At 39.9% G+C, this 12,979-nt stretch overlaps 1 protein-coding gene across 1 annotated transcript; it reads right to left on the minus strand.

The window, feature by feature from the left end:
* Positions 1 to 1,059: 1,059 nt before the first annotated feature.
* Positions 1,060 to 12,844, minus strand: CDCA2 (cell division cycle associated 2). Its single transcript, XM_057414685.1, has 16 exons — positions 12,801 to 12,844; positions 11,279 to 11,869; positions 10,689 to 10,819; positions 9,957 to 10,110; positions 8,948 to 9,141; positions 8,785 to 8,863; positions 7,747 to 7,961; positions 7,291 to 7,375; positions 6,578 to 6,786; positions 6,048 to 6,126; positions 5,385 to 5,434; positions 4,408 to 4,548; positions 4,027 to 4,198; positions 3,372 to 3,586; positions 2,174 to 3,010; positions 1,060 to 1,290 (listed from the first exon to the last, which is right to left on the minus strand). Exons 2-15 carry the CDS (start codon positions 11,802 to 11,804, stop codon positions 2,204 to 2,206), a joined length of 3,057 nt encoding a protein of 1,018 aa, XP_057270668.1. The 5' UTR covers positions 11,805 to 11,869; positions 12,801 to 12,844; the 3' UTR covers positions 1,060 to 1,290; positions 2,174 to 2,203.
* Between the last annotated feature and the right edge of the window lie 135 nt (positions 12,845 to 12,979).

Raw genomic sequence — 12,979 nt, forward strand, 5'->3', positions numbered from 1 at the left:
TAAGAACCCAGCATGATTTCTGTATGGAAAGTCATACCTGAATACAGTACAGCAGTTTCACTTTTCCAAACTCATTTCAATGTGCAGCACAGTTGTTGGCTTGATTTTTTAAATGTTAGAAGTAGCAGCTATTATTAGGTTTCATTTCAAGGAGCAGCTATTATTAGCTTTTATCTCCAGGAGCTTTAAAAGTTGAACCTTAGCTAGTATGTTATGTGTATGTTATATTAAACCATAAAAGCTCATGTCAGACTGCCCTCTCCTGGTAAAGCAACAGACTGCACTGCAACCGGTTCAACCCAAGGAACTACCACTCTTCTGTCTCCCAGTCTAAACCAGTCACTGAGACACAAGAGAAAACCCCAAAATAAAACATCAAGAAAACTGGGTTTGGGGGTTTAGATGTTTAGATGTGACACTGAGGGACACGTTTAGTCGTAACTTGGCAGCGCCAGTTAACAGGTTTGATCTTACAAGTCTTTTCCAACCAAAATGATTCTGCAGCAACTTCAGTAACATTTCTAAAGCGGCATAAGATAAACAGCATTTAAGTAGTGAAGTTTCTTTCAAGTTGCCTTTAGGAGTTCTTGTGTTGGGACAAACTGATGATGGCTGCAGAGAAAAGTAAAACACGCATAAAAAAATTAAACTGCTCCGTTTGCTTTTAACCATTGTAAAAGCAGCCAAGCACATAAAGTATTTTATTCCATATCAAGAATGTTAAAACCAAGGTCACAGCAGAGATCATTTGCAATGGAAAGCTATTTCCTTCAAGCTGGCACAGGTATTTCACTACGGCTGAAACACAACAGGATGACAAATGAAAGCAACAGCAAATGTGTAAGGAGACCACCTACAGTCATCACTTTTTATTACACTGTTCAGACTAGAAAAATGAAAACAGCAAGACAACAGGTCAACTTCTGGAGGATACGCACGGTTCAGTAACACACCAAAGCTTGGACATGGCCAGAGATGGAGCACAGCTTTACCGTATGATGAATGTTTCACTCTCCTTAACCAATTTATTTTTTAAATTAGTTTTAAATACAGCAAAGATTTTTTTTTTCCTAATGTCCAACCTTCACAGCAGAAACAGAATTCATTAATTCTAACACAAACCTCAGCCTTACTTATAGGGCCTCTTGCTCATGCCCAGAAGGTAAAGCAAAGTCTTTTCAGAAGATGGTAACAGCTTCCCCGCCTTCTACTCCTCTCCTTCAAGCCAGAAGTGATTTCTTTCTTATTTGCAGAGCATCTCAAGGGGTCTTTTTAGGATAATTTTGAAATCTGGAAAAAAATTCATGCAGATTTCAAAAGCAATTTATAAGGAATGCTCAAGCACATGGGAAACATCGACACTTCAAGCAATTCTAGCTGGACGGGCACAATTTACACCAGTATAACTACTAAAGACAAAGTGACATTTTATCTACTTCAACTTCAAAAATATAACAAAGGCTTCAGCTTGAATCCTGTTCTTTCAAAAGAAAGAGCTCTGTCTAGAAACTAACTTGTCACCACAGACTGTCTTTTTGAACTATCAAGTTCATTCCTCTTTATTGAGAGTCACACATTTGCTGACACATGTCCAGTTTAGCAGCTTCCTACACTTACTGTGCGTTTGAATGGAGCAAATGGAGCAAGGTGGTGTGCTAAACGCATCCAGTTGAATCATCACAACCAGATTCCAAGGGCTAAAATCCCAGCCTGCTTTGCAGGTACCACAAGTGTAAAGATTTAGCAAGAAAATCCCAGACTACAATAACAAGTGTGCAAATGCACATCAATGTTATTTAAATTCTGTATATTGTCCTACTTGAGTTTTCTTCTAATATTAGCAGTGCTTCATTGCTATTGACCTGTAGAGAGCACAAAGTCTGAGAACATGTAAGCAAGGATGGAGACTGTAGGAAAGAGGTGACATCAAATTCAGTTCATGATAGAAGTTTATCCTCCCGATTATGTGCCATGACTGTCTACCAGAGCAATGCTCTCAGCCAAACTAGGTCTTCCACACAGTTATGATCTTCAAGCATTGCAGGCATCAAGACAAGGAAAATCACTTCTAAGTTGTTCAGAAAAATTAAGAAAGAAATAGTAAGTAAGGAAACATAAGTGGGAGAGAGAAGAAAACAGCATTTAAGAGAGAGAACATGAGTCTAATACTGACCTTCACTTTAGACAATCAGATGAAACCTCACTAAATGTTAGAGTTATTTTCAAGAGGTATTTCTATTTCATCATAATGATTCTGGTTACTTCTGTCCTTCCTGTATACAGAATGTCTTCTGCTCCTTCTCCTGGTTGGAGAGTAAGTTCTTGTTTCTTGAGCTGTGAGTTCACACATGCTCTTCCTCCTCCATCTTTTGGAAGGCCCATCAGCAAGATTAACAGAGTCATTGTTCTTCCCTGGTGCTGAAAACTGGAGAAGATTTTGTCCTTTATGGTGAAGGTTCTCAGATTCTGTAAAGGTGGATGTGCTTATCGTCCTTCTCCTGGTTTTGCAAGCAGAAGCTACCAGGGGAGGGTTCTTCTGGATCTCACTGGGTACTTGAATCCATGCAAGTCCTTCAATTTCTGCACCTTTATGTAGTCTCATGCTGCGCCTCACTCTCTTTCCACCACTGTTAGCACTCTTATTTTCTAGATGAGGAGCAGTGAAGATTTCTTCCACATTGCAAGAACAAAATGGAAGACAGTTTCCAATGGGAAGAAAACGCAAGGCGCTGCTGCTTCTTCTTCTTCCTCTTGGTGGACCACTTCTTGCAGAATCCTTTTGTGGACACTGAGTTCTTTGGGCATCTGCATGTCCAGTCATGTCCTGTTGGTGCAGAAGCTCCAGCCCTGTCAGCTGCTCTGCTTCATTGAGGAGATTTTCTTGTAATTTCCAATTTTCTATCAAGAAACCACTTTCTTTTGCCTTTTTTACATAGGCAGTCTCTTCACCTTGTTGAAGATGGTCAGATGTATCAAAAGCACACTTTGCATCTGGCACAACGTTTGAAAACTGGGGAAAGAAATTGTTTTTGTAAATATAGGCAACTGTAACCCACAAAAACCTGGTTCCAAAGAGCTGACAACTAAACACATGCAACTGTTTTCCTGCTAAGTCTCATCATTCACAAAACACCCCAACCGACACACTGAATCTTGAAGGTTGAAATGTGCAACTAAACTTCTGCTGAGTGAAGCATTGTTAAAGTTCTGAATACCTCCTTCAAAGGCTGGGGGTTCCACAGCCTCTCCAGGCAGCCTGTTCCAATACCGAATCACTCAGGTTTTTAATTCCCCAAAACATTATTTGTTTTATCCAACAACATCAAGCACAATTCTGATTTTCTAGCAGTATTCCTAAGCTTATCAGTTACCTCCTGTTCATTGCCAGACACAGGCTCCAGATCACCCTTCGGCACCTGGAACACTGTGTCACTGAGGCTGCTGGCTTCTCCTGCATCCAGGTCCTCAGAGCCTGAGGATGTATGAACCGCACAGGTGTTTTTCCCTCCTATTTCTTCAGCCACCAGCTTCTGTTGAACATCCTTGTCAGAATTTCCAGATTTGGTATTCTCTAAAAGTACATCCTCTGGATTGGAATAAGCATGTGGTTACTTGACTCTAATGGTGAATGGACAAAGCCTTTTGTTAAATATTACAACAAAAGTCTTATAGTATTTTATTTATACAAGTAATCTTCTAAACAACCATCCCACAAAAGCACTGTAGAAACACTTCACTATTCATGCCCAACTTATTGCTTTTAAAGACTGAAAATACCAGCATCAAGGCAAAGTCAACTTTCCACTGGAGTCCAATAGGAGTTAAATTTACCCAGTTGGAGATTAGCAATCTGTTAGATCCTCTGGACTCTCCTATTACAAAAGCAATTAAAAGTAAAAAATGTATCCTGGGCCTTTTGCCTATGCACAGAACTCAACACTCAAAAGTTTTTCTATGTAACTGTTGAAATAAAAAATTAGAAGCACCAGGAGGAGTAAAGCAAAACAAAACTCAAAACCATATTACCTGAAAAAAATGCAATTGCCTTTGTTGAGTTTGAAGATGAGGCAGAGAAAAGCTCTGGAATTTCAGGGATAGGGCTGAGAAGAGGTTTCTTAGAAGCCATCTCTCTCTCCCCATATAAAGACTTGTTTACTTTTTTCCTTCTTCTTTTCCCATAGCCTGTATGTTTTATTTTCTGAAAAGATGGAGAAGGCTGAATAAAACACAGTGTAATTGTAACGTTCCTGCACAAGAGAATATTGGCAGCAACAGGAAACAGCACTCTTTAGAAAACCTTTATTAAATCAAATTAATCACTAGAACACACAAGAAGAGACACTTGCATTGAGTGTCCAAATTCAAAGATAAAGGCAGAATCACCAGCTGCAACTGGCCGACACTTACTTGTGTCTTTTTGGCAGCAGACGTGGTTATGTTCCTTTGTCTTTGAACCTTGTTCTTTCCTGGATTTTGAGTATCCTTAGCATTCTGATTACTTGTGGTTTTTGAGATGCTGAAATCGGTCTCCTCTGAAATGGTGCTACACTGTTGAAGAACATGAATTTGAAGCTGTTGGGTGCATGTGTGTTGTGCTTATTTTTAAAACATGGTTCATATGTCACAAGAATCACATTGTGATAGTCTTGTTATTTCACAGATGATGCTGTAAGAGCTAGACACTGACAAGTGGAAATTAAAGCTTTATAGAGCTAGTCTTCTCACACAGTACAATACAGCCCTGTTTGTACAAAGAGGAGATTCTAATGAGAAAATCGAAAATGTTCAGCTATAAGAGATGCCCATCTGATACTGTGTCTGCCTTATGGCTAACAGCCAGGGTAACAGGAATGAAGACCTTCAGCACTCGTCTGGGAACCACATTTTCATCAATACCTGAAGTCATCACAGGCTGCACAATCACCTTGACTTTATCAGCCTCTATCTCATGTTCCTGTGACTCAAAGAAATTCAACCACACGGAAAAATCTGACAGAAAACTTTGTTTCCGTTCTCCTCAATTTTCTGTGATTTTGAGTTCTTAGATTCCCATGAGTGAAGACCCTAATCTTATGAATGATCGTCTATGCATAAATCTTCTAAATATCGTCAGACTATTTAAGAAAGTTCCTGGAAAATTCAATAATAAATTTAAGCATTAGACCATAACCAAAAATATTTTTAATAACTGGAAAACCACTTTCACTCGAAAATGAGATTTCCTTAAGATATTATCTGCATTAACATGATATATCCCCATATATTTGGATATAAACAACCCTCATACCTAAGCCTGTAAAATTCTTACAAGCATCAGGAGCTAGAAATGCAACAATTTCACCTGAAGAAGTTAAAAATGAAACAAACATCATCACTAAACTCACCTTCCTTTTAGCAGAAGGAGTTTCTGTCTTATCAGATTTGTCACTTTCCGCTATTGTATATGAAGAAAATAAGATTATGATTCAGTTTCAACACAGAAAGTTAATCACATTTTGAGGAAAGTATCCATATCACTTCCAACATTCTGCACAGCATGTTTATTCATTTTAGTCTTGAATAACCAGTAACACTCTTAAGCTCTATCAAATATGGCAAGATTAAAAAAAAGCATTACAGCTTGCTTTACAAAGCAGGAAAACAAACGTGGTGAGGATTTGGTAGCAAAGTCCTTGCACAACTTTCATTGAGATATATGCGTACACATGCACAATCCCCCTTCAGCTTTCTGTCGTCGTCTTGCTTTTAAACCCTCAAAAATTACCAGAATCAAGATAGTAAGAAAAGTATTTAAAGCACTAAGTCTAATTAGATCAGTCACTTTCAGAGAAGAATACAAAGTCAAGTAAAGTCCAGTTAACCAAAAGAACATGTAAACACCGCAGCTACTGCAACCACCTCTAGAAGAAAGCAAGAGCATTTCTATTTTAGCACAATTGAAATAGATCCCTTTGTATGAAAAAAAGACCCCAACTCTTGTGTCATGTCTCAGTTTTCACAGACAGAAAGATGTAATCTCTAATGACAAAAAACCAAGGTGGGGTTACCTTCTGCAGTTTCAACAGGTAAAAGGTCTTCTGCAGCAACAGAACCCTCCAGTGACTCTTGCAGAGGCTCAATACATTCCTTTAAACAAAAGGAAAGTTAATTTTGGCAATATACCATACCAGATATATACGAAAAATACCTTTTCTATCAGTGCTTGGAACAAACAAATGATTTTACATTTTTCCTTAAAGAACATGACAGCTCATTTGCCATATATGGCAAAAAGAAATACAGTTATCAAAAGACAGCATCAAAAGTATATGAATTAGCGAAGTGAAAAACATTTCATGTGCTACTAGTACTCAATTTTAAATATAGCTCTATAGGCCAAAATGCTACTTAGAATTCAGAAACCAAAAGCAAAAGTTCTCAATGCCACTCTAAAGCTCCCAGAAGGCTCTATTGTAATATTTTAGCAATTTCTTTTCAAAATGAAGCAGGCTGGGGAAAAAAAATAACCCAAACCTGAACATTCAGAGAGACCAAGAGGCTGGGTTTATGGCTTAAAAGACTCCAACAAAACCCTTACATTGCTGCAATCAAAGTTCAGCTGTGGGAACGGTTCCTCAAGGAGACTTGGCCTTGCAGAAGGGCTGCTGCTTTGTAGCCTGACTGGGGTTGCTCCTTTGCACAGTGGAGTATTTGCAGGTAAAGCTTCATCAAATATTTCTGGGCTCAGGACTTCTCCAAAAGTGACTCTCTTCTTTAGCTTTTTGGAGCTCCATGTTTCTGTTTTCTCTACTGTAATAAAATACACTGGCTGCTTAGTGGACTTGGAACTGTCAGAGAGCAGACTTTTCAAGGGCTTTTTATGAGTCTTAACATTCTCTTAAAAATCACCACCCCCCAAAACAAACAGCAAAATACCACCTTTACATGTTTTAGGGAGTTCACCAGAATTTTCACTACAGCTTTACTACAGTATCAAGAATGAATGAAGAAAGAGGACTAAATGACTGGCTGTTCTGCAAGTTCCAGCTGACAAGTGTGAAATGTCTTCAAGACCAGGTGATTCTATTCTGGTGTTAGAGGTCAAGTTTCAGAGTGCGATTTTTTTCAGTTTCTTTTAATAGACACTATTTTTCTTGCTCACCTTATTTTCTCCTTCACACAGTAGGACGCCACACTTGAGCTACTTCAGTGGTGGTTAATGCATATCATTCTTCAGAATTAGCAAAGAGGCAAAGCCTTAAGATGCCACAAAATACTTTGCCTATTTAAAAACCAAAATGTGAATCTGACCTGTTTGCACTGCTTCAAAGGTTTCTGCACAGCTGGAGACTGCAAGAGATTCACGTCCTCCTCTGTCAATCCCACTTGAGTATTCCTATCAAAATCAAGTAATACAATCATCTATTCAATACCATTTAATTAAAATATTGTCCTTGTGCAAATTGAAAGTGAAAATATCCTCTTCTGTAAGCAACATTTAATAATCAGTCCCAGTGCTTACAAAAACCTACTTGTTTCCTAAACGAATAAAACTCAACAACATAATATGGATCTTCTCTTACCATAAAAACTTCAAGCAAAGCTTCCAAGATGACCAAACAGCAAACAGATACCCACTGAGAGCATTAAATTATTTCAAAATGCATTTTAATTAGTAAAAATTATCTTCAACAATTCATCTCCTGGTAGTTCAATGATGACTGCAGAAGTTCATCCTTAGGACTCCATGCGAGTCAGTTAACCCACCTTGGTCAGTGTTTTCTTCAGTACAGATCGCAAGAGGGAGCCGCTCTCTCCGTGCTCAGGTAGGGAACCCCTTCCTAAGTGTTGTGGTGTGACTGCTGCCTTGCTTTCATCACACATTCCCAGGCTGGGTTCTTCTGCAAAGCTGACATCCCTTCTGCTTAGATCTGACATAACATTACTTGTAACGTCTTTAGTGATGTGCTCACAACTGGAATCTTTAGAGCAAGTAGACAAATATGACAATTGAAAACTGAAGTAAAACTGAGAAGACGATAGCATTAGCAACATGAAGTGTAAGTACACATCTCCATAGAGTCTATGCATCAACATCACAAAAAATCCATGTTTCCAAATCTCTGCTATTATTGTGCTGCATTTACATTTCATATTTTGAGAAATTTACAAACCATACAAAAGTAGAAAGGGAGGCCTACAGAAGGCAAAGGCATTTTACACAAGGATTTCTCTCTCATCCATGTAAACTGGGGGTGAAATACGTATGCTCTAATGTACACAAAGGGACTCTCTACATTAACACCCCTCTCTCCTTCACAAGCATGAACTATGCTTTTCCCTACAAATGGCTTGACTAGCAAAACTAAGGGAAACTCCAAACAATTATGCCTGTGTGTCAGTTTAAGCTTGCTTTTCCCATCAGAATCAAACTGCCAACACACCACCCACGAGGGCCTACCCCACCTTTCAAATATTTCAGTTCCTCTCCTAAAAGCTATTTCCTTCCTATGAATTGTGCTTAAGTAAAAGCATGTTTAATGCTAAGTTGTACTGAACGAGCTCCGCATTCAGTTTTAAACTTTGACTTGAGCCTCCTCTGCAGCAGCACTTGAAAAAGGATCACTATTTTCAGTGTTATGCCTTTATGTCAAAGCTGTATCAGGTTTCTACTGCATTATTAATTGTAGACAAGATGACAGACATGGAATGACTGCTTGTGAAACATTTTCTTGCAAATATTCTAAGTATTTTTACTTTCTAATAATAATACAACAGAGATTGTATAGTGATGAATCCTCTTACCATGGCCTGTTTCTAAGACATCTTTAGTTATAACAGTCTCCAACGACTCAATCGGATTGTGTTGCTCATAAACCCTTTCCTAGAGAAAAAAATTACAATATTTTATATGTGTATATATATATGTGTGTGTGTGTTCTCTGCCCACACTTATATTATAAAGTACCTTTGAAACAGCAGCAGCAGGCTCAGTGACAGACGCATCTTGGCAAGGAGACAAAATCTCGGTATCAGGCTTACTGCTGCTGGTCAAATTTTGTCTTGGATTCTCTTTCAAATCGGCTCCATTGTCATCAGACATGACCTTTTCATTGCACTGATCCAGGTTCTGCTCTTCTGTAAAACATACTTTGTTCTGAGCTGCATCAGATAAAAACCAAACAACAAACCACAAACTTCAGGTTTTTCAGTGAATGCTCTTTTTGTGGCTCTTCACCTAAAGGATGGTGAGATTCAAAAAGCTTGGTAACTTTCTAGTCAGGAAAAAGAAAAAAAAAAACATGCATTTTAGGTTCTACTTAGAAAATAACTTTACCAAATCTTTAAAACAAAGCAAGTTTGTTCTTTTCATAGAAATGTTACTAGGCCCACCAATACCAGAGAAGCATTGTAGTTCCTGCTACCAGAGTAGCATTGTAGAAGCATCCACACTATTTTCTCACAGTAAAACCACAGTACTGCCCTGACTTGCTTTTGCAATACTTACTATTGTTGTTAACAAGGTTGTCACACCTCAGTAATGTAACAGCATTTCTAAAATTGCTGTACTTGAAAGTTATTAAACCAGCCTGTACATCATGATCAAGAGAGATATCAGTACCACAGCTAAAACCAGTCATCAGGAAAACCATTCTCAGTTTCACAGAAAAAGTGTGAAAACACTAATTTACTTTTCATTAGGCATTAAAGGGTATAAATCTAGAAAGTAACCCTAAGAAAACAGCTCCCAAAATATACAAGTGCTTGGGTTTTTTTCCTGGGGCTATTCTGAGAAACCACTATTCAGGATGCACTAAGAAATGAGATGGGTTTAAACAAACAAAACCTGTGCCAAACCTTACAAAGGAGTATTTCTTTTTCTGTTTATAATAACTGTTTGTAGTTTAGCACTTTTTGGCCTAAAGGCAGACCTCACGTTTAAAATAAATCACTGACCGCAAATATAACCAACTTACGAGAGCCCATTCCCTGGAAAGCAGCATCCACTTGTGACAGTCCAGAGGAGCCAGTTTCCGCTTCAGCTTCTTGTACTGATTTGAAAGATGCTTGAAAAGCATCTATCTTGTCCTTCAACGACCTGGCAGGTTTGTATTTTAAAGGACTAACCTGCTAAAACAAAATTAACCACAAGATGGTTTGGTTTTTTCCCCAAGAGAAATGGGCTTATTACTTCCTATTTGTACTTTGGCACAAAAGAAACTCTGAGAAGAACAGAATCTTGTATTTAATCTGGCTTCAGTTTGAGTTGTGATAAAAATGCGCAAAAAGAGGAATTGTACTGAGAAATCTATTAAGTCTTACTGCCTCTCAAAATCTGCCCCTCTAGATCAGATCCAAAATTTGGTTTCTGACAGCCTACGCTACTTTAAGAACATCTGATTATAAACCAAGACACTTATGCTAGCATTTACTTCACTTTAAACTATTAACACTTTAATTAGTCAAAAAATAAGCATGGCAAAAACAGGTTATAGTGCATACAAGTTAAAATATATGAGTAAGCTGGGCATGGAGAGAAGACTCCAAACTCTGCACAAGCAAACCCGCTAATGTCCCTCTCTTCTAATGTAAGGTGTCCAAAGGAAGTCAATAAAATTCAGGCCATGGTTGTTCCTCCTCCTGGCTTATTCCAGACACCTGCCTTTTCTTGCTGCCAGCATATGTCGATATTTGAGAAAGACTCTCACCTGTGCAAAAGCTGCTTTTTTCCTGTTGCTTCTCTGCTGGGCAAGGAACTGAATAAGGGCGTTATTTTCTGGTGACCCCCGTACTCCAATTGTTGATCTTCGACGAAATTTTAATGGAGTTGGAGATTTCCCTGAAATAGAAAAAATAAAATAAAATAAAAACCTAAAATTCTTTTTGGAGTAAGAATATCAAGTTTTAAAATGGCATTTTTGTTTGTTTAAGAGTGATTTGTGTTTATGAAAACATCTAAAGTTAGCTGCTCAGCTCAAAGATCCTTCCTGAGCAAAACCAAATTAGCTAAACTACATTAACTACAATTAACTAAACTACATACCAACCAAGGAGCTCTATTTCACTTTTCCCATTGGTAATTAAGGAACTGTCTACCAATATTTGCAGGATTTGGCTTACTACTGCCTTGTGAAACTCACCGACACCTCATTAAGCGTACAGAAAAACATTCAATGGAGAATTACAGCAACATCATCACATCACAGTCCTAGCCTTGGGCATATTCCAACTCAGCCAGACAACCTGAACCTGACACCTCTCTGAGGAAGACAACTGTCATTAGGCACTCCAGCCTTACCAAGAGATGGTGTAGTAAAGTTTTCTTGAGTAATCCCAAATTCACCAGTTGTTACAGCTGCAACACCAACATTTTTTTCCCTTTTCTTTGATATTCCACAATTAGATTCTTCTGCTTTGTTCCTATTAGGTGTGAAGTAGCATTCACCACCCAAAGAAACAGGCCTACTTCGTGACAAATTTTCCTTGCTGTTCAAAGGCAAGGGAGGTTCAATGACCACATCCCTTGTTGGTGTATCAGGAAAGCTCCAAGTATACTGACAGCTACCATCCTGTTCCTTCTTGTGGCACGATTCCTTCCCGAGGCCCGTGCTGTATCTCAGGGCGCATTCTTGCAACTGCGCTTGGTTCCAGTCACTGACTTTCTCCTTCTTGGATGCCTTGATGACTTTTGATTTAGTCACTTTGCAAATCTTGTGGCCTTTTGAGAGATCAGGGCAAACAGCCTCCTCCTTCCCTTCAGGACAGGCACTCTCATTTTCTTTAACTTTCAGGGGAACATTTACTTTCTTAGGTCGCCCGCGCATTCTTAGTGATGTATTCTAAGGAGCATTCAGCCAGCCTTTGCTCTCCCGTAATTACACGCACCTAGCTAAAAGAAAAAGAAGATATTTTTAATAGGTATAGAGTAAGAGCAAGAGCTGGCCACCGTTCTCAAACTTCTACCCAATCTAGGTCTTTACCTCCAACCAAGTGTTTAACGGTGGGGGGGGGGAAAAGGGAGAGCCTTATCTCCAGACAGCTCCACAGAAAGGATACAAAAAGGCACTATAAATATGCACAGCAGAAGTGCTTCACACTACATGTCCATTCCTCATCAATTTCATGTTAGTATAAAGTGCGTTAAGCACAAAGTATGTGTAAGGTGTCCCTGCCCATGGCAAGGGTTTGGAACGAGATGATCTCAAGGTCCTTTCCAACCCAAACCATGATTCTATAATCGCACTGTGATCGTTTTGCTGTAAGTGTTGCAACAAGTATTAGCAGTTTAGTAGGAAGCAGAACACTTAGGACACTAAGATTTTCTGCACGTAGCTCCTTGGATTTTAAGTTAAGCATGCAGAACTCAACAACATCAGTCTGAAACTTTGGTTCCACAGAAACTTGGGTTCCACTTTGCGCCTTTTTCCACACTTGGTGCAACAATTAAACCGTTAAATACCCCGTGCACAACTTGCTTTAAGCCCACACTAAGAAATCGGTGCCTTCCTCTACCCGGCTGTACCAACGAGACGTGCCTGCGTCAGGGAGAACCTCCCCGTGCGGGCTCACCCCCATTACTTCAGGGGCCACGACTCCCCCAGCACACCCCCCCCCCCCCCCCCAGCGCGCACCGCTCGCCCCTCAAAAGCCCTCAGGTACCCTCCCAGCGCTCCCCACTCCTTTATACCCCTTCACCAGCGCTCCCCACTCCTTTATACCCCTTCACCAGCGCTCCCCACCTCCTCCTCCACCTTCGGCCCGGCTCACCCCACCTTTCCGCGGCCCCCCTCACGCCCGCCCCAGCGCATCCCCTCAGCCACCGGCTCGGTCCCGCCTCAGGAGTTCAAACCGAACCTCACTACCGCGTATCCCTCCGCGTCTTCGCACCTCTCGTCCTCTTCCCCCTTGCGCTCACCGCCTACCGTGGATAAAGGTGCACAGAATGAGAGCGGGTGGTGAGGAGAGGCAGCCCCGCGCCGCCTGCTCCCCGGTTCCTGGC

Source organism: Pezoporus wallicus, unplaced genomic scaffold (assembly GCF_028554395.1).
Source record: "Pezoporus wallicus isolate ANWC-B61680 ecotype Strahan unplaced genomic scaffold, APGP_CSIRO_Pwel_v1 contig_11047, whole genome shotgun sequence".
NCBI classification, from domain to species: Eukaryota; Metazoa; Chordata; class Aves; order Psittaciformes; family Psittacidae; genus Pezoporus; species Pezoporus wallicus.